The 27,308-nt window shown below is 36.7% G+C and overlaps 1 protein-coding gene across 1 annotated transcript; it reads right to left on the reverse strand.

The window, feature by feature from the left end:
* Positions 1-4,256: 4,256 nt before the first annotated feature.
* On the reverse strand, positions 4,257-26,962 carry LOC120351005 (protein farnesyltransferase subunit beta-like). The gene is made up of 10 exons (XM_039426737.1): positions 26,512-26,962; positions 23,186-23,329; positions 21,315-21,427; positions 20,654-20,779; positions 19,429-19,599; positions 11,175-11,304; positions 9,863-9,995; positions 8,964-9,087; positions 7,485-7,590; positions 4,257-5,368 (listed from the first exon to the last, which is right to left on the reverse strand). Exons 1-10 carry the CDS (start codon positions 26,620-26,622, stop codon positions 5,279-5,281), a joined length of 1,248 nt encoding a protein of 415 aa, XP_039282671.1. The 5' UTR covers positions 26,623-26,962; the 3' UTR covers positions 4,257-5,278.
* Positions 26,963-27,308: the final 346 nt, after the last annotated feature.

Here is a 27,308-nt window from a genome sequence, read left to right on the forward strand (position 1 = left end):
GAGAGAGAAAATAATTTATTTCACTTACTCACAATAATGGCTCTAGTCTATTGCATATTAAATTTACTATTATAACTTGGGAAAAGGCCTGAATTAAAAATAGTGCTTGGCACACTCCCCCTCCTTATGGTGTGAAACACACAAAAAGAAATCTAATCAGGATATGTTACCATAGAGGCATTTTGTGTAATTTGGAGAGTCAAATTTCTGGATTGATAGTAGGATCCAATTTGAAGCGGGCCCTCTTCAAAAGAAATCTCTTTAATCATTCCGAAATTCAGCAAAATGTATAACTAATTGAGATTTGTGGCAAGAGTCTTTAAAACTGTGGCAAGAGTCAGGACAAAACAATATGGGCATGTCCACTTTTTAAGTAGGTACTAAAGACAGACCGAGTATAATAATCTTGAATACTTCAATCACTTCATTGAGTCCCTGGTTATTTTCTTGGCAAACTCTAACAAGGAAAACGTTTAAAATACATCATAGTTTTAATTGGTTCTATGTTACTCTGCTGTTGTAAAATATGAAGTATGTTGATTATAATAGTAAAGGATGAAACTTTTTCACTCTGCTGAATGTATTGAAATCTAACTATCATTACTATAGAGTTGAGAGTGCAACATATTTTTAACAATATAAAGCAATTCAGTCTCGGGACAAACCACTCTCTGTCTCAGACAGCACCGTATCGCGCATGTGTTAGCAACGGGTTTTTCCCGTTCCATTCAGTCAGATCTTTGAATGTAACGTTCTTTGTGATGATGGTTACCGAGCACTGTAACTGGAGCAATTCGTCATTCTATTTGATGAAGATATTATTATCCAATGATGATTTATCGTTAAATTCAATATAATAATCAATATATTATCATTTTATTCAATAAAAGAGAGAGTACTTTTGAAAAATATAATTAATAAAATATAACAGTTGTTATTTAACTGATGTTGGAAAACACTATAACTAAGTTTGACAGTGTAGAAATATAATTAATTAATGCAGAGAATCGGCATCGCTATCTTTCTATCTTTATCCACTGCCATTATAACGTGGACCACACTATAGTACAGTAACTTCTCAGAGAGGAAAAAGGAAAATATATTTTCTCTGTGATACTGAGTCAATGACTCCCCACTATGAGCCCCTACTACAGCACTAATCCAGCTCAGACAGAAATCGTCATTTGCGTATACAAGCACTTTCTACCGGTATACGGTATACGTTGATACTGCACATTAGGCGAAACAATAACCGGTAAGAATGTTCTCTCTGATTCCTTCTACTTTGTGGCCATGTAAAAAGCATTGGTTGGATAGACGTTTGATTGACAGTTTCCATTCTGTACCTATTCTGTGGTTTGGATTCAAACAGACAGCTGGCTTAACAACATGTTCAGAACTGTTACTGTTTATGTCACACATATTTTTCAATTTTAAGTCTATTAAAATTTCAATCTTTTCTAATAGATCATTATTAAAAGACCTAACTAAATCGGGGTCGCAGAGAATTGCCAGCCCTTAAAACCACCACAACCAAAAAAATTGGGACGAATTGGGCTATTTCGTCAAACTGGAACGACGACAAACTAGGTCGCTTCACGCACACGACAAGCTTGGTTTACTCGCGGAAATCCACGCGAAAAATTCTATTGACCAAACGTGGGCAACGTTATAATTCTAATAATATTAGAACTACTAACCTATAAAATAGATAACCCAAATTGACCACCTTCTCTGATCTGAGCCTATGAATATCTTAGTTTTGTTTCCAATACAGTTAGATACTAGAACGAGATTTAAGAAAAAATGATATTAACATTATATTTTCATAAATTCATTGATTCCCTGAATATGATAGAATTCCCCAATTTGAGAATATAACTAAAACTAATGATAAATCCTTTAAAACACTTTTAATAGGCCTCAAGTTTATACTCATGACTAGCTTCAAGAAAAGTTATTTTCTTATGTTGACAAAACCTATCCGGCTCCGCTGGTCTTGGTGAAGATAAAGTGTATAAGTGTATTTACTTTTCAGCCTTTTTAATGCTACTACAAACTGAGAGGAATACTATACAGGTTCAGTGCTTCCAAAAAAATTATATATGTAAAATAGGAATAGACCCAGTTTGTCTTTCACTTTCCACTTTTGGGCGTCCGTGAAAACTGACCATTTTTTTGGTGAGTGGCGGCTTTCAGGGCAGACAGAACTCCGGCGACCCAAATCTAAACAGTAGACCTCGCGCTCAGTAAGTTACATTGACCTGTTGTTATGTTTTCTCAAAAATTAATATATAATTTATCAATTCAAAATGTCTAAAAAAAATCCTAAATAAACATAGAGCTTTCTGTTCTATCGTACCGTGACGTGTCTTCCCGGAATGTGAGTGTGAGCGCTGTTATCAGGTCTGGCTGCAACTGTCTACAACGTTGATGGAAAGATACATTTTCAAGATGTTCGATGTTTTTGAACGGGTAGTATTATAAGTCCACTAGACAGCTGATTTATGACAGTTGAATAATTCTATAGTCTGATTTTTACTCCAATATTGGCGTATGAAGGAGGCTCCTTTTTCCTATTATATTATTCTTGAAATGCAAAATTTCCAAAAACCTTGTATATAAGTCGACGCGCAATGTAAAAAGGAACATACCTGTCAAATTTTATAAAAATCTATTACCGCGTTTCTCCGTAAATGCGCAACATATAAACATTGAAATATTATTCCACTATTCCAAGTTTTTGTTTCATTTTTATAGCAACTTTAATTTAGGGGGTGAAATTTTCAATGTTGCAACTAGTGTAAACTCAGCGGTTCCACACCTTCAACAGTGGAGATAAAGATGCGTGAATTTGCTATGTTTACCTATCAACTAGTCCAAATTAAGCTGCAAAGTCAAAAATTGTGTCTCAGACACCCGCTTCAAATTTAATTGTCAAATGATCAATAAATTATTGCAGCATTGAAAATATCTCCTCCTAAATTAAAGTTGCTATAACAATGAAACAAAAACTTGGAAAAGTGGATTAATACATCATTTCAAAGAGAATTAAATGCTCTACAAACCCACGATAAGCATGAATTTTTACGATGCATTGTTGGAGAGTTATAAGCTCTTAAAGTGCGAAAAATTGGATTAAATCTGTTATTTTAACAATTGCACACGTTCAAGAGCGAATATCTCGGGAACTGTTGGAAATATCACAAAGTTCCACTGAACAAAAAGTGTAGAGAATTTATCATGCTTCATTTTTGAATAGTTAGTTAAGTCGCTTCAAGGTATTGTTCTCAAGATATGAGCGTGGAAGCAAAATGCTGAAAAATTCAACTTTCAAACCACCCTCATCCCCTTAGCTCATGAGTTAGGAATGGGGACTTTTGATATGATCTCCTCCTAAATAATAGTACCAACAAAGCTGCAAAGTCAAAAACTGTGTTCAAAATATTCCCTCCAAATTCCTTTGTCAATAATTGGTCTATTGTTGCAAAACTGGAGTTTTCATACTCAAAAGCTGCAAACACTAGAGCTGCAGCAACAGTTGTAGGGAAATGCCTGAAAGTGTGAAATTATATATCAAATTGAAGAAAATTTAATGCTTTATGAGCTCATAATTAACATGGATTTTTCGCATCGATTTTTGAAAAGTTATAAGAGCAAAAGTAGTTAAAAATTGGAGGCAAACGTGGATTTTTTTCAAAAATGTCACACCTTCAAGAGCGGATATCTCGAAAACTAGAAGAGATATAGAAAATGTTTTGAGATGAATATTGTAGGAAATTATGTAAGCTTAAATTTTGTATATAACAGTTATGTCCGTAAGATACATAGTTTTCGTGTTATATGCGAGAAATCAAAAAATGGTACCTTTGAACCACCCCCACCCCCTTAGCACAATGGGTTGGGGTGGGGACTTTTGATATGTTTACCTCCTTACTACCTTAAACAGAACTGCGGGGTCAAAAATTGTCTTCCAAACTTTTCCCTTTATAACATTTCCTTGACTGGACTAATGGCAGTTTCAAGTGCTTCACTAAATAGATTTCATTCCAAAACACCAATTTAAAAATAATGAAATAGGTAGTTGAAGTGAAATGAGAGCAACGTTTGCGATTTTGTTAAAAAGGCAGATAATAAATCACAATAATGAATTAATAAAAATGAAAAATTTTCGGTATGAAATAAGTGAGTATTAGTATGAACGAGTAAGCTTTTGTACAGAGGGAGTTGTTGGGCTTGAAACATAAGTCATAGAGTATAAATATATAAGTGATCATAATTTTAATAGAAAAAAATACATAACTCTATCACTCAGACAATTTGAAAAACATTGGAGAAATACAGTTTTCAATGGATGAATGAGAGGGGATAACTCATTCAACCTTATATTTCTAATACAACCATATAACAGACTAGTCAAGCTAAATTAATACACGTCTAAAAATAATTTAGACTGAGGCAGTAACGTACCAGTATTTATTAATCGATAGAAAATGTTATTCTTTCAATTTAAAGCATGAAATGCTTTGAGTTTGAACTTTTAGTGCAGTCACACTCACATCTAACGACACTCAATTGATATAATATTAAGCCAGGTCGCATAAAACCTATGAAATTTTAAACATGATTTAATGTCACGAGAGCCAATCAGAGAAGGCTTTTTTGGAAAGAAGGCTTTTCTGATTAGTTCTCGTGAAACCAAAATTTAACAGGTTTGAAATTAAACAGGTTTTTGTGCAGCCGAGCCTCAGTGTATTATGGTTAAATGTAATTCATTGGCATGACATTGTTGTAGGTGTCAGCGCGATGAACTGCTCCCAGATTTATATAATTTATGAAGTTGCATTGCATAATAATTTCCAGCGCGGCTTACTTTAGTTATCTGCCTTGGGTCGGTAGATGTGAATCAAGCTTAATTACAATGAATAAGTGAATAGTAAATAAGTTTAATATAATTAATATTCAGGTGACAAGTTAACAAGAGAGATGACAAAAAAGGTATAAATGGTTTGAGGAAGAAAAATTATATATTATGAAATCTTAACTTATTCCCTGAAATCAATCAGCTAATACATAACTGTAATCAATCATTAGGCCCGTAATAGCACAGCACTTGTAACATTTTCAAGGTCCTCATCAAGTTGAATATAAAAATTTCTAGTCCCTAATTCATGTATAGAAGAAGGTTTGAATGGATAATTCTTGGAAAAATAGATTTAATTTGTTAATGAAGCAGACGACGAATCAGGATTGCGAAATGTGGCTAACGAGACGTTGGTCAGAGGAAGTCGGATGGAAGTTGACTGAAGTACAATGATGCACTCTGCAATTTCTCTGATTCAATGTTGAATGTCGGGTGCACAGTTTTCTACAAACAAAAAAAAACATAGAATATCTATTATTTGTCAATTTTATAAAACAATACTCTTAAGAATTTTAAAGTATAGCCTACAAGAAATAAGCATAACATATTAAGAGATAGCCTACTCATTTATATGAGAGTACAGGTATAACAATAGACAATCATCAAATTCAAATTTATTGTATTTATCAAAAAGCATATTTTAAAAAATATTAGTATAACAATGTTATAATGAACATACTCCTTGCGTGGATGATTTGTCCGTGTGCAGGGAGGAATATTATCACTTGATAATATGCCATTATGAAATTAAATTTCTTCAAATCATGAACTGTAGCATGGGGTTTAAACCGTGATAGAATAAAGAAAATGAGAGAAATCAATATAGTACTTAGTAGAAAGATTGTCTTATTTTACTTGTCAGATTGTCAATTTTTTGTATTTTATGTAGTGTTATATGTTGAACAACAATATTATTCAAGTGTCGATGCTATTTAGACAGATAACAATTTCTTTCGACACACTAGACATAATAAGTCAGAGTCGTAAAGGTTGTTTTCTCCCATTTCAGTATTTGAGTGAAGTATATGACTTCTTAGGAAATGACTTATTAATAAATCAGTTAGAAGCAGTAACAACCGTGAGTGAAGTGCTTTGCACTTTTACCATGAAAACAAAGATAATTAATAAATTAATAAGTTTAGTTCCAGAACCGTCTTCAAAATCGGTGAATGGTCTTCTAGAAAAACTCATACCAAGAGTGTGACTAAGTGCCGGTTGCACAAAAGCCGGTTAAATTTTAACCCTGATTAATACCACACGAACTAATCAGAGAAGCCGTCTTATAAAAAATCCTTCTCTCGTAAAGTTAATCACGGTTAAAATTTAACCGGCTTTTGAGCAACCTGGCCTAAGAATTGAAAAATTGAAACGTGTTGATTAGCAATACTGGAAAAACTAGTCAATACTATTGTAACCAACCCAGAATGGGGGTAGAATTAAGAGATCTCTAAATTCTAAAGAGCGAGTCATGGGACTTTATTAAACAACAAACTTTAGCATTCTATTAAACTTGTAAAATTTTATTAAATGAATTAAACTAATTTAAATTTGGACAATAACAAAAATAATCTATATCGGTTCATTGCACATTCTAAAAATTCAAGATGACTGCATGTAAGATTTTGCTAACTGCTTATTTGGATTCACGAAGGTAGCGTGGACTTTACTCATTTCTCAATTACAAATTTATGATACTAGGGACTCGGTCATTCAAGGGTTTTTAGCATGAGCTAGAAAATATAATGGCACAAACAATCGAACAATTTATAAATTTATTACTATTTAGAAATTTTCACTACACTGATTACTCCCGGATAACTCACTAATTTAAACAAGCATTGACATATTCACTTCAAATAATTAATAAACTACTTCAACTTAACTCACGGCGAAAAATAATACATATTAACAAAAGTAAACAGCAAACAAATTCAACACACACGTTAATTTTGAGCCCTCGAGGCCCGAGGCTACCTCTGGATTTAAATGTGAATTCGGCCGCGGCTTGATTGGAACTGAACTATTCCACGCAAATTATGTTCCCCTTCCACCAACGAGACAACGGTCCACGTGGAGACGAGCATAATTCCGTGGGAAAGGAGAATAAAGCAAGTTTGAAATATTCCCAAATACTTGTGTATTTTCCATCGCTAACGGAAATACAGTTCCGTGAGAATACCTCAACCCTGCATAAAATTGGAGTCTTCCCCGACGCAATTTCTCACGATAAAAATTTACATTCAGCTACAAGATCACTAAAGTCTCATTGTTGAAGTCCTAATCCTACACTTTTCGAATGAACCCATACTAAGTTTATCTCTATGAAAACACAAACCCATAATTAATTAATTTATTTCAATATCATCACCATCACACTATTTATTACAGAATAGTTTATAAATACAATGTTTTATATTGCACAATACTGTGCATTTAAATAATAAAATTACAGATGAATGGTGTTCAGACCAACGTGAAAACAGTTCAACAGAATATACCTTTTTATGCTTTGAGACGTAAGTGTCCGGCTAAATTAGATAGAGGTAGAACCTTGACTCACCAATAAATTTCTGGGCGTCCCAACAATAGTGGGAGTGTTTGAAGGCTGGTGCTGAGCTATCGAAAGACCACTCAGAGTGTAGCAGGTATGATACAAATCTCTTGACCTGTAACAAATCGACGCTTCATTATAATACTTTTACACATTTGTAAAACGAAACTACTTATGAGTAAGTGAGACCTCTATTTGTCAACAATTAAGGTGAAAATGTAAGACTGTCTGGTAGAATTTAAAATTATTAAATTAAAAATATTACTTTTTTAATTAGTTTTTAAACATCAAAATTTAAAATTTCTAAATTAATCGTTAGTTTTGGAGCGAAAATTGGACTTGAAAGTGAAAAGTGAAGAACATAACCTCATTCTTTTTTCGAAACTTCTATTCTTCAAAATTTAGGAGAAAGACAGTTATGGCTTTTCGTGTTGTCTTCTCTTACGCATATTATTGCATGATATAATTATTTGTGATTGTCGATAAATGAAATAAATAATGAATAATACGGTATCAACAATTTTGTAAGAACATTATCGATCACGAATAGAATCCAGAAAATTGCGTCCGTCATTTTGATCATCAAGTTTTCAATTAATTTATTTAAGAATATTTCAGTTATAGCATTTGAAAAAATTGAATGAAGATGCAATACCGTATACTACTAATATTTTTTTCAATAAACAACTGGAATTCCTAACCACTCCAGCATTAAAGATTAACAAAATTTGAACTTAACCTAATTGTTTGGACTATTTTTAATATGTGAAAATCCAGGAACTGAAGAAGTTTTGGGCAATTGCCTGTTTTTTCTTTCCTAATTATAGTATGTGTATCACCTTGAATAAATAAATAAATAAATAAATAAATAAATAAATAAAAGTAATATAATCATCATACAGGTGTAGGGTTTTTAATTCTCTTCTATATTTGAAGTTTATTGGAAAAGAGAAGTTGAATTTACTACACTGTAGTTTATTTGGATAACGATAAACATTATTTTTGCTTGTTGGAAGTTGAATAAATGTTTTCTGACCTGAAATTCATAAGAGGGAAGAAAATTTTAACCTTTTAATAGCATAAATACTAAGTACTAATATTAAGTACTTTTAAATCTAAGTACTTTTTCTAAAATTATTTTTTAGTCACGACAAGTTTCGGCTATATGATGCCATTATCAAGTGATTGGAAAATAATGCCTTTATTTATATATAGCCTAAACTTGTTGTGACTAAATAATTTTAGAAAGGGCACTTGAATTTCTATTTCTATTTACATACAAGAGTAGCCCTGAAGAAAAAAAGATAATAATAGTATTTTTACAACTTTGCTATTTTATAATGTAGCCTAGTTCAACATCATCACAGGTAAAGAGGGGGAAAATAATTATACAAATCCGGTCTATAGAAGTAACAGTGATTAGCAATTATTAACAGTAGAGAATAATAATTAGCAAGATATATCAATGCTACAGTTATTTTTACTTACTTTCCAGGTTTATCGATGAGACCCCCGTTGGGAGTTTGACAGTAAATCAGAATATATTCTTGTAGAGCTCTAGAATTGAACAACCAATTATCTACTTCATTCATCACAGAAGGTTCGTCAGTCCCTTGAAAGGAAAATACATTATTGATATATGAAGTAAACTTTTGGAAAAATTGAAGCTGAAACAATTATTTTTCGATAATCAAGAATGAATTTAAGCTATAATAGTGAGGTCCACGTAATATTATATAGTATTCGATCAACATTGGTATCTTTGTCCATCATTCGACAAAGCAGATAGCGCTGTCCTTCTCTAGCTCGCAACGTTGTCAGATCGTTTTAGAAATATATTTTATATCAATTATGAGAATATATTATTTAACAATGATATTTTCTTGACAAATTAAATATAATTAATCATTTTTAACAAAAATGGAATTTTAATATTTCATCAGATATACCGGCATCACCTATCTTTCATAAAAGGCAGTGGCAAGGCAGACAATCAACAACGCTGTTCATCTATCTTTCTCCACTGTCATAATAACGTGGACCTCACTATAGAACTATCAGATGGAAGATTTGGAATTATAATAGCAAATAAATCACCAGAGAATTGTATTTATCTGAAAGAATAAACTTTCAACTTCACAGTATCATGTGGAAACATGACAGTGTTGGACCATAATTTTTCTTCATTTACTTTTCATCACCTACTAGCAGATCTCTGAAAACTTCATAAGGTCATAAGTTAATAAGTTTTTGCTTATTAAGCTCTAGCTTTTAATTATGTTCAACTTTAAAACGTAAGCTGAAATATGTAATGTTATGGATATGAATGAAGCAATATAAATCAAAATCTATCATTGAATGAGCTGAGACACAAGAACTGTTGTTACCATTTTTGGCAAGAATGCCTTGAATGAGGGGCATTGCTCCGGCTTGCCAGAACGAGTAACACCCATCCACTAGCTTATTGGTTCTGCCCTGGAAGCCCCCCTCCAGTCGCATCTGTCTGTTGACAGTCCACCTCTGCAACAAATGCTCCAGTCACAAATTGCATCTTCACCTATAACTCAACTCACATACAGTTTAGTACATATAGCTCAAATTTCCCCACAAACAAGATACCTCACCTCTTGATGAAACCCTATGCATACCGGTACGGTAATTCTAAAACCAAACAAATAAAAAATAAATAAATTAAATAAAAAATAAATATATGGTTCAATTTCTTACGTTGGATGATAAAAGAAAATCCAAAAGTTAAATGCTGTAAACCACTCCGAGGACTAATATTTACTACTGCAAATATTGACATATTGTTAACTCTGTTGTCAAATTTGCAGTAGCAGGAATCTTCAGGGTGGTTTACAAAATTTAACTTTGGATTCTCGTTTAATAATTATTATTTAATATATAATTAATAAATGTATTTGTATATGAATAAATTTAATCATTAGCATTTGAACAAATGCAATTTCTCACCAATTTCCATCTTTAGAAATATGACAAGTATTAGAAAACTGTATTATTTCATTGAAACATAATTTTTCAAGCGTTGAAATAAACGTTGAACACTGAAGATGGCACCATAGGTTTTGAAACATGTTTGTGTTTTTCTTCAAATAGAATTTGTAATATTTGACTACATATTTTTATGTTTTCACATTGAAAATAGAATGGAATCCATAAAAATGTACTACATATTATTTACTCATAAAGGAGTCCCCTTGAAATATTGATTGATATTTGACCTTTATCCTATTTGCTGGATTCGCACAGAACAGTGACAGTAAGCAGTGAAAGTATGATTTACATAAGTTTTAATTGGATTATTCATACTCGCTCGGCCGGGCTCAATGCAAATAGTTCAATTAGAACTCGTGAGAATAATATTTTTTTACTGTTCACAGTCACTGTTGTGTGAGAATTCAGCTTTTTTCAGTACCATTCGACAAGCATCTACTCTTGAATGATTTCAATTACAATTAAAAGTTGTTACTTCCAGTATCAGTTTTTCTTAATTTCCATAGCACACTTGTAAGTAAGAAAATGATGAAAAGTAGGTTTTCGCTCATTTTCTTCAAATTGTCCATACTTTATCTACTGAACACTCTTTACCTGACAATGAATGGATTTGAATAGAATCAGACTCTTCTCCTGTTAAATTCAAATTATAAGGATTAAATTTGAAAAAAATGAACTTACAAGAAGAGATTTAATATCACAGAGATGCTCTTTATAGAGCAAGCAGAGTGCTGCTAATGCACAAAACGCATAACCGCCATGCGCCTCGTGGCCAGGAGATCCAGAAAAACCACCTTCATACGTCTGACAACTGCAAATTAAAAGCAAGATTATTAATTATTAAAAACAAAAATTAAAAAATCAACTTTGTAGAACGAACAGCAAACATGGTAAATATCAAGTGATTTGTCAAAAGGATCTGTTCTGAACAAAGCTCAGGCTAGAGCTACCAGAGGACTGTAATTTACTATTCAATTTATCAAATAGAAACGAGGAGCAAAATTTAATCTTCAATTTGAGCCAGGTTATTGGTACAGTCAAACTCTGCATTAATGAACAATAAAAAGAGCAAAAACTCACCAGATTTAATCCAATTTTGTCTACTCGCCCTTCGAAGCCTTTATTAGGTGTTTTGGTCAGATTCGAGGTGGGAAGAAATCTGGGAAAAAGATAGGTTTTCGCTTCCAGGCTGGTTTTCCGTGTTCAACTTGCAGGCTCTGTATACTGTATTTCGAACGAAGCTCAAACTGATTCTTTATAAATTCAAACTGATGCAAATTAATTCAATTTAACACTATTTACGATGTTATATTTATAATCCACACACACGACACTTAAACAATCAATTACTAGAAATTTCCGATGGAAATTACATTACAAAATACAACTCGGTGTTCACAACAAGACAAGACAAAACGAACAAGAACGACTACAAGAACGAGATGACTGCGCTAGAAAAAATGGCAAGGCAAACAGCTGGACGAATCGACACTAGCGCACAAGCCTGCTATGGGCAGAACTGTAGTCTGGGATTGGCGCTACAATTCAAAAAATGCTCTGGCCAGACCATACCCCCGCCTCTGAAAAACTATTTTTCAGCCAAGTTACAAAACTGAAAAAAAAACAAACCACAGAAAGGAAAAAATCCAGACATGACAAAACAAAACACCAACACGAAAAAACAACACAAAAGAAAAAAAATGCAACAAGCAAAAACAACTATTGAGTTGGGAGTGGATACAGTTTTGTAACTGGTCTTTTATAAATACCAGTTTTTAGGCGAACACTCGCCACTCGAACCTCGCCGTCACTTCCCGGGAAACACCTGTTCGATGACACCCAGTGGCCACTGCAATGGAGGTGTGTTTGGTTGGTCCACTACCACAACCGTTCCCACACTGATAGAAGTGGGTGATTTCAGCCATTTTTTACGACTTTGGAGTTCGTGCAGGTACTCTCTTCTCCATCGGTTCCAGAACGATTGAATGAGTTGACCAATCAATTCATACCTGGTGAGACGATTCACAGGGACACTGTCCACGTCCCGCATGGGAAATGATTTCAACGGTGTGAGTGTCAAAAAGTGCGCTGGGGTCAAAGCCAGCGGTTCACACGGATCCTCACTCAGTACACACAGTGGGCGAGAATTCAGGACACCTTCAATCTGCACCAACACCGTGTTCAGTTCCTCATAGGTGAGAAGTTGATTGCCAATTACTCGGAACAGATGCAACTTTACAGATTTGACATTTGCCTCCCACAGACCTCCAAAATGCGGTGAACCAGGGGGAATGAATTTCCATTCAATTTTGTGTTCGGCGAGTTGACTAGTCAATGTGGTTTGAAACTCGGACGAATTCAAAAGTTGAGATATCTTTCGCAACTGTTCCTTGGCACCTACAAAATTAGTACCACAATCGGAATACATCACACGACAGGGTCCACGACGGGACAAAAAACGACGAAACGCGGCTAAAAACATGGGCGTTGATAGATCCGATACCAACTCAATATGTACCGCCTTTGTTGCCATACACACAAACAGACAAATGTAGGCTTTCAAAATACAAGGATTACGACGTCTCGTCATAGTAATACGCAAAGGACCAGCGTAATCCACACCACAATTTTCAAATGGTTTGCATTGTGACACTCGACAAGCAGGCAGGTCACCCATTTTTGGAATGATTGCATTATTACTAGGTCGAACACGGAAACAACGATTACACTTAAACACACAAATACGAATAATAGAGCGAGCAGACAGTATCCAGAATTTCTGTCTGATCAAGGACAACAATAACGAAGGTCCAGCATGACAGTTCTTCTTGTGATGATAATCAATCAACATCGATACGAAAGCGTCGGATTTTGGTAGGATCATCTGATGACAAGTCTCAAATTCCAGTCCAGCATGAGACAAACGACCGCCGACGCGAATCACGCCTTTATCAATGAATGGAGACAGGCGACGAAGGCGCATAGAACAATCTTCTCCCTTCTCCAATTGCACAAATTCAGATGAAAAATGTATCTTCTGCACCACTTTACATAGATACCTCTCAGCAACATCGAAATCTGATTCCTCTGATTGGGGTAAGATTCGTAAGAATTTGAGAACAAGAATTACAATTCTCAAAAGACGACCATAATCCGAACAACGACCAATCAATGAATATACTGCATTGCTGTTACAATCAGGAGATTTTGTGACTGTCAACACTGACGGTTTTTTCGCCTCCGGTGGATCCACTATCTCTTCCATTGAGTTCGGACGGGCCAATCGCATTCGTCCTCTGCTATCCATGATGGACCTGAGAGCCACAACGGAAAGTTCACAAGCTCAACTGGTGATAAACCTCTAGACAAACAGTCAGCGGGATTTTCAATTCCGGCAACATGCATCCACTCCTGTATACAAGAATCCTGTATTTTTGCGACGCGATTACCAACAAAAGTTTGCCATTTCGCGGATGGAGCATTAATCCAACACAAGGTGACTGTCGAATCAGAGAGTGCGACAATACGAGACACATGACAACGTTCACTAATAATAGTGACTACTGAATTCATGAGTTCTGCCAACAAGAGTGCCGCACACAACTCCAAACGAGGTATTGAAACAACTTTAGATGGTGCTACCTTGGACTTGGAACACAATAATACAACTCTTGACTCCTCGCTCTCCTTCTGCGACTTCACATAGATAACTGCACCATAACCCGACAATGATGCGTCACAAAAACCAATCAAACTGATGTGAGAATCCTGAAACAAACCAACGTGACGTGGAACAGCAAATTTTAATAATAGAGGCAACTCTTTTTGACAATTCTCCCAAAGAGTGCATATAGACTCAGGCGGCTTCTCGTCCCAATCCACTCCTAATTTCCACAGTTTCTGGACAAGACATTTTAGAAATAACGTAAACGGTGACAAGAGACCAAGTGGATCATAGATACGAGCCATCACTGACAGAATAGAACGCTTAGTAGCGACGACCTCACCACACTTGACGGAAAACTGAAACAGATCAGTACTAGGTTGCCAATTCAATCCCAAGATAGCCAAGGAGTTGTCTGCTTCGAAATCCTTGTACGAAAACGATTTCTCTTCCTCCGAGAATTTCTCCAGCATTGATGGTGAATTTGACGTCCACTTTGTGAGCGAGAAACCTCCTCCCTCAAACAGCTGCTTGGACTGATGATACAGCTCCGCGGCCTCTGACTCTGTGGCGACAGATGTGACTAAGTCGTCCATGAACATGTCTCTTGGTATTCTCGCCTTGGCTGCTGGAAAACGATTTCCATCCTCCTCTACAAGCTGGTGGACGGTGCGAAGTGCCAAATATGGAGAGCTTGAAACACCAAAAACAACACAATTGAGCTGATAAATTTCGATCGGATCCTCCGGCGAAAATCTCCACAATACACGCTGATAACGACGGCAGGAATCCTCCACTAATATCTGTCGATACATTTGTTTAATGTCGGCAGTTAGTGCGATTGGGAACAAACGAAAATTGACTAACAAAACAAAAATGTCAGTCTGCAATTTGGGACCAGCATGAAGAACCTGGTTCAATGACAAACCCGATGATGTTCTGGAACCAGCATCAAATACAATTCGGATGGGCGTGGTAGTGCTGCTTGCTTTCACGATGGCGTGATGCGGTATGTAGTAACCACCTCGGTCTGTCTGATCTGCTACAAACGACATGTGACCCTGACGTAGGTAATCAATCAATATTTCATGATATGAAATACGAGTATTGCTGTCATGCTCTAGTCGTCTCTCCAAACTCAGCAGTCGGCGTTCGGCGACAGCATACGAATCTCCCAAGCTGCTGGGCGGCTCCGCAAATGACAAGGCAACAACAAAACGACCAGAATTCACACGATGTACAGACTTCCGAAAATTTACCTCACACTCCAACTCTTCCGGTTTCAGTTGACAGCTTGGTGCAGGGCACGATTCCAACTCCCAAAAACGTTCCACAAAACTATCCAACGATGGACTACTAACGAATGGACTACAGATGGCTGTAAAACAATTCGACACATTTTTTGTTGAAGTGAGAATCGGCGCTCTCCCCATCAGAATGTGACCAAAGACACTATTAACAGTCATCAATTCGTGCGATTCACCTGTACTAGGACTCCCACGTAGCAAGTGAGGAACTAACTCTGCACCAATGATGCCATCTATTCTACTAGGAAGGTAGAATTTGTCGTCAGCCAGTGTGAGATTTTCAGATGATGAAGTTTGGATCTGTCGATTTCACAAGAAGGCAACTTGTCGATGATTTTATCTACCACTGTGGCATCCATCGAAAACTTGACGGTAGGATCCAACTTCGACTGAATCGACACACAAGTACGACCTCGAACTTCACTAGTACCACCACCGAATCCACGAACAACGGTTTTCATGGGCTGGAATGGTAGTCTCAAACGCCGACACAATTTGGCTGTAACAAAATGACACTGACTCCCGGTGTCAATCAAGAAACGAACATCACAAAGCTGACCATTACAATCTCGAATATGTGCAGTGACGGTCGACAACACAACGGTCGAATTTTCTACATCATTGGATGTAGAACAACAACTAATAGGTGATGTGCCACCTGCCTTGGAGTTCGACGAGGACGCAACACCTTCATTGGAACTTGATCTGGAAAAGTGCAATAAAGAATGATGAGATTCTCGACATTGAGCACACTGAGTTTTACTACGACAATTTTTACTCAAATGATCCACATCAAGACAACGAAAACAACAAAACTTTCCTTTAATCAAACAATAACGATCCCAAGGAGTCATTTTCAAGAAACTAGCACAATCTACTAACCGATGACCCGGTTTTGAGCACTTCAGACAATTGGGATTTTTACTAGATGCATCGTTAGATGAATCATTGGATTGAACCACAAACACCTTTGATTTATTATCTTTTTTGTGCTTCATATTAAACGATTCAGTCTGTTTCTCATCAGAAGGAAGAGTCTTAATTTGCTTTTCAATGAATTTGACATAATCGGCATAAGTTGGCATAGCCTTGTCACGTACGGCCGATTCAAAATTTCTACGAGAACTTGGATCCAGCAATCTCAAGCCATGATAGAGGAATATCGAGTCTGACAAATCAGTGAGTCGCAATCTCTTCACTGCATTGATGGAACTGCAAAACCCATCCAAAATCGCAATACAACCTGCCTTTGATTCTGATTTTATTGGACGAAATTCAAAAATTTGTTTGAAATAGGCATCGACTTGCGCTCGTGGATCGTTATAGCGGGTCAATAATGCCTGCCAAATTATTAGATAATTATTAGCCAATGGTGGCAAATGACGACAAATATTTGCTGCTTGTCCAGTAAGTCTACTTACAAGATATTGGACCTTCTGCTGATCGTTCAAACTCTTGTTGTCATGTACCAATGCCTTAAATAATTCATAAAACACCGACCATTGAGTCTGGTTCCCATCAAATTTCGGAAGGTCGATTTTGGGCAGTACCGACTCGGACACGACCGGCTGTGCACTAGCTGCTGCAGCTGCCGAAGATTGAGCAATAGCATCAGTCGCCTCTCTCTGTTTGAGAGTGTTAGCCGCTACTTCAATATACTGAAACAGATCTAGATGTGAGTCGTTGAATGCTACAACATAGTCTTTATTCAACTCAAGTTCCAACTCATTAACCACTAATTCTGTCTTTTCATAATCCGAAATGGTCTGAGCCACGCGAGGATACAACACTAAAAATTGCTCAGCAACTTTTGGATCAGAGACATTTTTAGACAGTTCATAAATTCTTTGCAATCGGGCATACAATTGTTCCAGTTTAGCGCGATGCACAATAATTTGTTTCTGTAATTTTTCCTCCATCTTGAACTCATAGACAAAAACAATTCAGCCCCGACAATACAAAACAACAGACAAAAAAAAACAAAACAAGAATGAGTTCAAAACTAAATGGAAGGAAAAATCACGACTAGTAAGTTATCAAAGTTAAACTTTGATTATCAATTCACAAGACAAGTTACTGCTGAAGACAAACTATATGATTAGATAATGTTCTTCCAACAACTCACAAACAAACGATAACTTGTTGAATTGAACAAACAAAATCATGCTGTGATTAACCTTCACTAACATGTACAATACAAAATCCAACAAACAAATTCCTGAGAAAAGAGCACAATGAGCCTAGTTTCAGGAAAATTACAATTTTAACTGAAATAAATTTAATTTCAGACAAATACAAATTGACAAGAAACCTTGCTCTAGAACAAGGCTACAACAAACTAAAGTTGTGCATAGATCAGACCATTCTGAACATGCCAACATTGGACAAATACGAAATTGCTTAAATCTAATGTGTGTGAATTAATCAACAAATTACAAATTTAAATTCATGCCGGTTCGGAGGATCAAATGTTCTGAACAAAGCTCAGGCTAGAGCTACCAGAGGACTGTAATTTACCATTCAATTTATCAAATAGAAACGAGGAGCAAAATTTAATCTTCAATTTGAGCCAGGTTATTGGTACAGTCAAACTCTGCATTAATGAACAATGAAAAGAGCAAAAACTCACCAGATTTAATCCAATTTTGTCTACTTGCCCTTCGAAGCCTTTATTAGGTGTTTTGGTCAGATTCGAGGTGGGAAGAAATCTGGGAAAAAGATAGGTTTTCGCTTCCAGGCTGGTTTTCCGTGTTCAACTTGCAGGCTCTGTATACTGTATTTCGAACGAAGCTCAAACTGATTCTTTATAAATTCAAACTGATGCAAATTAATTCAATTTAACACTATTTACGATGTTATATTTATAATCCACACACACGACACTTAAACAATCAATTACTAGAAATTTCCGATGGAAATTACATTACAAAATACAACTCGGTGTTCACAACAAGACAAGACAAAACGAACAAGAACGACTACAAGAACGAGATGACTGCGCTAGAAAAAATGGCAAGGCAAACAGCTGGACGAATCGACACTAGCGCACAAGCCTGCTATGGGCAGAACTGTAGTCTGGGATTGGCGCTACAATTCAAAAAATGCTCTGGCCAGACCAGGATCTATTTTTATTCCTACCTGAAAACAAAACATACTTTCAACAGTAAATTACAGCGTGAAATAAAAATAATGGAAGCACAACCTTATCTGGACTACCGGTATCAACAACATTCAGTAAAAAGATATTTGAGTTGAGCCTGTTTCACATTTTTTAGAATACGGCTACAAAATTAATTAGGTGCAATGATCAGCGAATAATAAAACAAAATTTCTCCAATCCTCCTGTTCAATCAATACTTGTTATTTGCAATATGTTAAACACTACAATTGAAATGGAACGGCAGCTTTGATTTCTTTGCAAACCAAATTGTAGAGAAAACTTGACGATAGAGAAGCTTATTACAAAATAAGAATATTATTGTAGAGGATAATTAAACAGAAGTTATAAATGTGCCTAGATGAATAGATATAGTTAATAGTTAATTAGAATAGAAAGATGGGAGTTGTTGTACTCGAAGAGAGAACCGTCTTAATCATAGCACAGATGAACACCAAGCTAACGGTTCTACCATTGGAAGGTTGCAGCAAAGTGGTGCATGTTTAAAACCAGTTCTGCTTAGAGACAGTTATGAGCTAGAAAATAGCTTCCAGGTGGCTCGGAACTCTCCTAAAACACTAGATCCACTCACACCTCACTATCATTTCTCCAAGAACAAGCCCTGGGTTTACCTGGGAATGTTCATACAAACCACATTGAAGATGATTTGAAGAGATACCTGTTATCTACTCGGCTTATTATACAAAACAAAAATTCAAAACGATCTGAAGAGGTGAAAGTGACGGTACCCGATTATCCACTCGGCATATTATACAAAACAAAATTCAAAACGATTTGAAGAGGTACCTGATTATCCACTCGGCCGAGTTGTCGAACAAGGCATCCGAGTAGATGTTGGTGAGTCGCGCCACTGAGACTGCGCAGTAGACACCTCTCACATCGATCTCTCCTCCCACGTGCATCCCGAACGACCCATTCGGTTGACGCACTGACCACAAGAACTCTAGTAGTTTCTTTCTATAATTATAACAAAAGAGAAAATAAAAACTGCAACATAGATCTGGAAATGAAACGGACAAATGAAAATGTAACAGCTGTAAACGCAAATTATCACTATGGAAATTCCATAATTACCGTAGGGATTTCATTAATGGGGAGAAAGTGAGTTTGCTTCTCCTCACCATATACAACTAAATGATCACCAATATTTGGGGAGCATGGTACAGATGATCACCAATATTTGGGGAGCATGGTACAGTTAACATAGGCTTCAGATTATAACGTTACAGCATATATTATCAGTTCGGAAATAAGAGCGACAACGGAGTGATCCGTGGTCTAGTGGACAGAGTGCTTGCGTAGTATCATAGAGATCCCGGGTTCAACCCTCTCATTACCAAGGGGTTTTTAACAGATCATTCCCGTGTTATCGGATGGGTACGTTAAACTGTCGGTCCCGACTGAAGTATGTCGCAAAGCCCATTAACGGCTCAAATGATATATTCAGGTGAGGTAGGACCTTCCCGCACCAACAAATCCATACGAATTTACTTTTACCTGACAAAAAATTCATATGAAGGGCCGCTCAAGCAAATAGACTAGCCAACCAAAAGATTAATAGATCAATTGTCTGATCAGTGTTGTATCGGTATAGCTTTTTGTTGAAATTGGAAATGTGCAGCATTATTATAATATTTTCACGAAGCTTTAAGCCATACGAAGCGTTCTTTCAGGCGTTTTCTTACTGCGACTGGAGTCGGCAGGGACGGAAGCTCTCCAATTGGCTGATTATCAGCTGATTCCCTATAGCCAACCCAATCATCTGATAATTAGCCAATCGGAGGGATTCCTGCCCTACCAACTCAAAAAATGCTTCGTAAGGCTTGACCATTTTAGCCTGATTCAAGCTACCGGCAGATTTGAACTTGTAAACGGCCCTATCGAAATGTTAAACTTGTTAAATGTTAATTCTGGTTCGTGTTGAATGTTGAGCCTGGTTCGAGCTACTGTCAGATTTAAACTTGCACTATGAAAATGGTTGAAGTATTCTACTTATACTTCTAGTACTGACCTGTCTATAGCTTTGTAAGCCTCTTCCGTACCCAATGTGCAAAGAGTGTTGACGGCCGCATACGTTGGAGCTAAATGCCCAAATTGTCCGGGACCTCCTCCAAACCCTCCATCTGGGCCCTGGCATCTGAACAATACACAATTACAGAGATGAAATGAGAATATGGTATGGTCGTCATACGAGTTTGAATGAACAGCAAGGCTAAACTCCCACTTGGATATGTATCGCTTCTTACAGCTACTAGACTACTGTACATTAGGTATTATCAAACACAGCAATTGAATATTGAGTGGAGAATACAATATTTATTCAGCCTCAGCGGACTCCGATTGTTATCAGTCTGTTTGAAGCGTTATCAACTGTAGCCGGAGCCGAAAAAGTAATGTGTTCAAATCACACAAAGCACAACATGATATTTATTATGTTTTAATCGTCTCCCTTTGACATAAAACCTGTTCTTGCGAATAGGAATTAATTATTCCTCTTCCACTCAACTAATACAGTTGAATGAAACTAGTGATGTTGAATCGAACTGGTGCTAGAGAATAGACTATCAACTAGAATTGTGTAAACGCGGCATGAAGCAAGCAAACAAGTCATATACAGTGTATGAACCATGGTAAAACACTTATTAATGAATAGAATTGCAACAGTTACTTACTTGGCTAGAAACCGAGCGATGTGTGATTTATCATCAGCTGGTAACTTAAAATCCAATAGTTCCATTGAATGCGTAATCCAATAGCAGAGCCAGGTCCGACTGGCATCCATGTACTGCGAAGAAATTTGTTTACAATAAATAATTGTTTGTAACAGTAAAATAATAAGATAATGCTTCCTGTGTAGTAGTAGGGGTGATATTCGTACTTTTCACTAAAAATTATCTATTTTTAGAAAAATTTTATCTTAAGAGAAAATATAGCATAAGAAGATATTCCATGGTATAAACGTTATGTAGTTTATGTTCTAATGTGAAGCCGTTTTTTAGTTAACTTAGCCGATTACTGTCTATTATTACTGTTTTGGCCGGGTGAAAGTGTAAAGCGCAGGCCACACCAAACTCGCTCCCGCGGCGAAGTTAAAAAACTCGCTTTCCATGTTATTAAATTGAGCAGGCCACACCGAGCTCGCTCCCGCAGAGGGAGTACCTCAGCGGTATTTTCACTTGGCCGTGCCAGGCGAACTTTTGAACTTCTGCTTGTGGTACTACCGCCGAGGTAGCGAGCTCGGTCTGGCCTGCACAATTGGATAACATGGAAAGCGAGTTTTAAAAGTTCGCCTTCGGTAGCGCATGCTACTAGAGAACCACATTAATCAAAACAAAAACAAAACCAAACTACCGGTAGCGGACGTTTTTTGGTGTGGCCCAAACTACCACAGCGGGAGCGAGCTCGCTACCTGTAGCAGACGTTGGTGTAGCCAGTGCTTAAGAACGGCACAGTATGAGAGACTACCAGCGTCACATGACTTCACGAAAAACAACTACTAGGGCTATCGGCTTGAGTTAACAGTGAAATTCGGAACATAAACGTCCTAAACCATGGGATATCTTCTTGTGATATCTTTTTTTCTTTGCTTTCATTCATAAAAATTCGGGAGGGAGACAGTTTTGGGCTCTGATGCTTTCCTTTCCTGATCATATTCTATAATGGTTTGTGACTTTGAATGAAGTAAAAAATATACTTGGCATGTGGGTGGGTAATGGGAAGAATGATGATGACATTCACATTATAAGGCACGTACCACACCAGGTGACAAACCAGGCTTAAACACCAGATTTTGGCGGCCGGTCACAAGGTTCTGGCGGTCAGCTGGTGTCTCAGTCGGGTTGCCAGCCAGGCTACCGCTAGGTGGCCGAGCCTGGAGTCCAAATGTAATTCGGGCCTTATTGTTAAAAGGGGTTTGGAATAGCAGTGGAGTTAAGTCATCATTGTATAACTGTGTTTCCGATAGGGTTCTCTCATTAAAACCCAGTATCAGTGGGTTTCAATATTTCTATCTAAATATCTAACTCTAGACACCGTCACTTCAGGCTGTAGCCTAGATACCTGATTGATCTACGCTTATCAACCGTTCTCAGAGGTAAAAAACCACTCCAGCTGAAAAGGCGTCAGAGATAAATGATTATTATTATTATTATTGTTATTCATGGCGCTTGGTGCCATATAAATAATAGTGTGCATCGTCACAGTCACAAGCCACTGCGTTATCGCTATCATGAACCAGTTCCTGACAAACATTACGGTACATAAAAATTTTTCTAAGTTTCCGATTGTGGAGATACTATTATTCATCTCTGACGCCTTTTCAGCTGGTTTGAAATTCCTTTTACCCATCTTGCAATATAAATAGCCTAAGGATACTATGCAAAGTCAAGAATATAATTAGCTATGAGGTTATAATATTATGTAGTTAGTCCTTATAGGTGCATTAGGTTACGGCACAGTTTGTAGTATCATATAGAAAAATTTAGTTTACTTGAAACTTATAATTTGCATTCAGCTCTGAAAATTTGCTAGAATATATACTTACTGCAAAATGGGATGGAAGATAGCATAATGATTGCTTTAAATAACTGAGATGCAGTTCTCGGTGCAGAACTGGAGCTTCGGGATCGATTTCAGCCTTCTTTAGAAAAAAGTTGAATAAACTTTTGATAACAATTTCAACTTTAATCTGTAAAAAAATAAATGCTCATTCAACGAATTTGTTGATTATTTGAAAAAGTCTCTTAAGAAACATAATTAATATACGACAGTACAAACATTCACTTTATAAAATCTTAAATTACATGAAAACTTAATTTTTTGCTAACAAAACCGTAAAATAATAATATATGAATGTAACTTATATCGCTAATTAATTGATTATGTATAGAGTAGGCCTATAGCCATCATAAGCCTATATCGCATATTGTACATCACAAATCATGCGCCCACTCGAGGAAATTCAATTTATTCAATAATTCAATTCACAATACAAGACACAAGATACATTTACATAGACAACATATCTAAAAACAAATTTGTGAATATTTTCCCCACATAGACGAAGTGGGGAAGTAACAGTATAATTGCTTGGATACTGTTGCTAGTTCTCTTGACACTTGGAGCTATAATGTAGTTGTTCAAGACCCTTTGATTGCCGATCACGATGCAGTGATGATAGATGTTTGGCGGAGCGTGAGGAGTGACACCCCCCCCCATACCTTGCCCTGGCACAATCATTTTAAAAATCAGTGAGAATAATCGATCCTGATAAGTTTCTACTATTGAAGATGGTATCAGCTAATGTGAACTGGACAATGATACTTCCTGGCTGTACGGATAACCCAGAAGAGTTATTTGAAGCTACAAAGTTACCAGTCCCATAAGGACTTTTCCAAAAGGAAAAATAAGTCATGGTACACACCTAGACTTCAATTACTCAAGTATATTATCTTGTCACTAAATTATCAAAGCAAGGCTAGCCTCACTGATGAGGATAAAAATAAATATAATGAGCAATATCTCAGGTTAAAACAAATAAGTTATATGGACAAGAAGTAGATCTAACTAAACGGGAGGCGAACATTAGTACAATTAACCAAGCCACTAATAAATGTAAGGCAGCTTGGAACTCAGTCAAGTCCATCACTGGGTCTGATTGTCAGAAAGTGAGGCCTGAAGTCACTGCCAGCCCAGATGAGTTCAATCATTTTCTCATTCAGCAGGTCGAAAGAATAGTGGAGTGGATTCCAGGAAAAGTAGAGCAGATGAAGACTTCCATGATCCAGGAAATCACAACACAGTCTTTGATAGGTGGGACCCAGTAACAGCAGAATTCCATTCTGATTTACCATTCTGATGGTAAAGAGTTTCAAAGGTAAAAGTACCCAGGATATATATGGTGTGTCAGTGACATATTGAAAGCAATTATTGAGGAAATTGATCACCCCCTCAGCGTTGTCTTGAACTTTTGCCTGGAGGCAGGTTATTTCCCTTCTGCTCTGAAGCTTGCTAGAACTGTACCTGTCTTCAAGAAGGGAGATCCATCAGACATGGGTAGCTTCAGGCCAATCTCAATTATTAAAGCTCTGGCAAAGATTTTTGAGGTGTGCATAATTTGCTATGTTTTAAATTGTAGCTATGTTTTAAAGCTTTAAATTGTAATTTGCTATGTTTTTTGTGAAAATAAATCATTAAATTTCATTTTATTTCATTTTATTTCATTTCATAGAAGCAGCTGGTTGACTACTTTGAAAGAAGAGACTTTTTACAAATGCCCAACATGGATTCAGTCAAGAAAGTAGACGGTCACTGCAGTATCACAGTTAGTTGCTGAGATCCTCAACTCTTTTGAGGCGCGCGACTCAGTGTCTCTTGCTCTGGCGGATTTGAGCAAGGCTTTTGAGTGTGTTTCACACGATATTCTCATCAAGAAACTGGCTACTTATGGAGTGCGCGGTCCAGTCCTTGCCACCTTCAGAACCTACCTTTCTGATGGGAGGCAGGTTCTCACCCTTGATGGAGGTCCACTACGGGTTCGTCACGTAGTGCCACAATGTTCAGTTATTGGTCCTGTTCTGTTCCTGGTGATGATAAATGACCTCGGATTTAAGGGCAACATCCTCATGTTTGCTGACGATGCCGCTATTTTTGCAAGGGGTAGAGCGCCAGACTTGTCCAAGAGTTTGGCAGTGGATATTTTTGAGCATCAGCAACGCTGTTGCTTAATGAAAGCAAAACCCAGGAGACAACATGCACTCTTGTTCGGGGTCAGCTTGACGATCTCACAGAAGTTAAGCTACTGGGTTTTACACTGGATGCTAAACTTGGGTGGAGTAGCCACATTGATAACATCTGTCTGAAACTAGCCAGAGTAAAGTACCTACTGAGACGTTTGAAGCCATTAATCTCCAGGAAACATCTGGTGTAGGTGTATTTTGCTATGTTTCATAGCCATATCAACTATGGACTTCAGTTATGGGGACATGAACCAGGTTGTAAAGATGTACTGCGCCAGCAGAAGAAAACTCTAAGGATCCTGGATTCGGCGGGCTACTTGGACCACTGCCGACCCATCTTAATCAAGCTGAGAATAATCACGGTATACAATTAATATATATCTGGCTCTCCCTGTTGCACGCAAGGGATAATCCACACTTGCTCACGAGAAGAGAAAACAGATACTCCTACAACACCAGAGGAAAAGCAAAAAAAGACATTCCTTTCAGCAGGCTGAGTAAGAAGAAGGATTGTTTTCCAATGCCAGCCCTGAGGATTTACAACGCCTTACCTGACAGTGTGAAGAACTTGGACGACAGGAGCTTCAGAACAAAAATCAAGAACTGGTTAATAGAGTCTTCATTCTATTCAGTGGAGGAATACTTTGAGGCCACTAGAAACATCAGCTGAACGTCGAGTGATAATTAATGTGATGCCTACAGGCAAGACCAACTTGATAAAGTTAAAAAATTACTATTCTTAAATGTTTTTGATTTTTATATGTCTATTATAAGTTTACAAACGTAAATAAGTATATTATTGACATAGTTTACATGTCAACCCTACGACAAAGACCAAGTCAGGTTCACTTTCTGACACAGTCAATCCAGATATCTGGCCATGACTAAGGGGAGAAAAATGAAGTAAGTAGCTAAAGTTACCTGAAAATCTTGTTACTGTAAATGAATTTCTGGTTCAAAAAAGATGCAAAATCAAAGTATCAAAAAAGAACAACTAGCCTAAATAATAATGTGAATAAAAACTATTTTCTTGTAAGCTTTTTGAAGAAAACCCCTAAAAAATGTGTTTTTTCTTTGACTTGTCAAATTCAACGTTTTTTTCTAATATGTTAAGTGCAATGGAAAATTTTACCTGTTCAGATGAAGTATGTGTCCGAACTCCTTCTTCATCCATGGATTCTAGTTTAAACTCGGAGCTTATTTTATCTAGTTCATCAAATAAATTACTCTGTTGACTATCCATAGTTTAAGTGTTAATAGAGAGAACCTTGAAAAAATCAAGCCAAAACAGTGCTTTAAATAATTAGATTTTTAACATTGCTTTTCACGCAATAGCAAACTAATAAGATTCCACAACAAATTTGTTGGACATAAAGTAAATGGTAGAATTTAAAAGTAATGATACAAAAAATGTAACCAAACACTTCATGATTAAAAATTTTTAAAACACAAGCGTACTTATTTAGAGAGAGTAAAATTTAACAAATTTAAAACCCTACTTATCACTTAGCTACATCCCATGCATTATTTTGGTTGTGTAAGATAACCTCAATTCTCGAATTCTGGCATTCTGGTTTTTGGAAAATCTGGATTGTAATCAGGCTAGACACCACAAAAGTTCAAAAACCAGCTGATTTGATATCAAATTGACAAAAACTCACATACTCTACAGCCACGGCAGCTGTCAACCCAAAGCCGACTAATGACATCACGTTGGTCATACTTGACACGCACAAAGTAGTTATCTTGGGTGCATACCAACTGACCCAATTCCCATTTGACCCAACCTACCACTTGACCCAATTTTTTTAAATCGAGAAAAGCCGCGAAACCACTTGGCCCAATAGACATCTGACCCAATATACCATTTGCCCCAATATTATAAACATCACAAAACCATCTGACCCAATTGACATCTGACCCAACCTA

The sequence above is a fragment of the Nilaparvata lugens genome, chromosome 4, assembly GCF_014356525.2.
Source record: "Nilaparvata lugens isolate BPH chromosome 4, ASM1435652v1, whole genome shotgun sequence".
Classification (NCBI taxonomy): domain Eukaryota; kingdom Metazoa; phylum Arthropoda; class Insecta; order Hemiptera; family Delphacidae; genus Nilaparvata; species Nilaparvata lugens.

Excerpts from the sequence above, each read along its gene's own strand:
- LOC120351005 (XM_039426737.1), bottom strand. The coding sequence starts at position 26,622 with ATGGATAGTCAACAGAGTAATTTATTTGATGAACTAGATAAAATAAGC. Across the intron at positions 21,428-23,185 it reads ATCTTCCATCCCATTTTGCA|TACATGGATGCCAGTCGGAC; the intron begins GTAAGTATATAT and ends ATTTCTTCGCAG. Across the intron at positions 9,088-9,862 it reads AGGCATTCTTGCCAAAAATG|GGACTGACGAACCTTCTGTG; the intron begins GTAACAACAGTT and ends TTTCCTTTCAAG.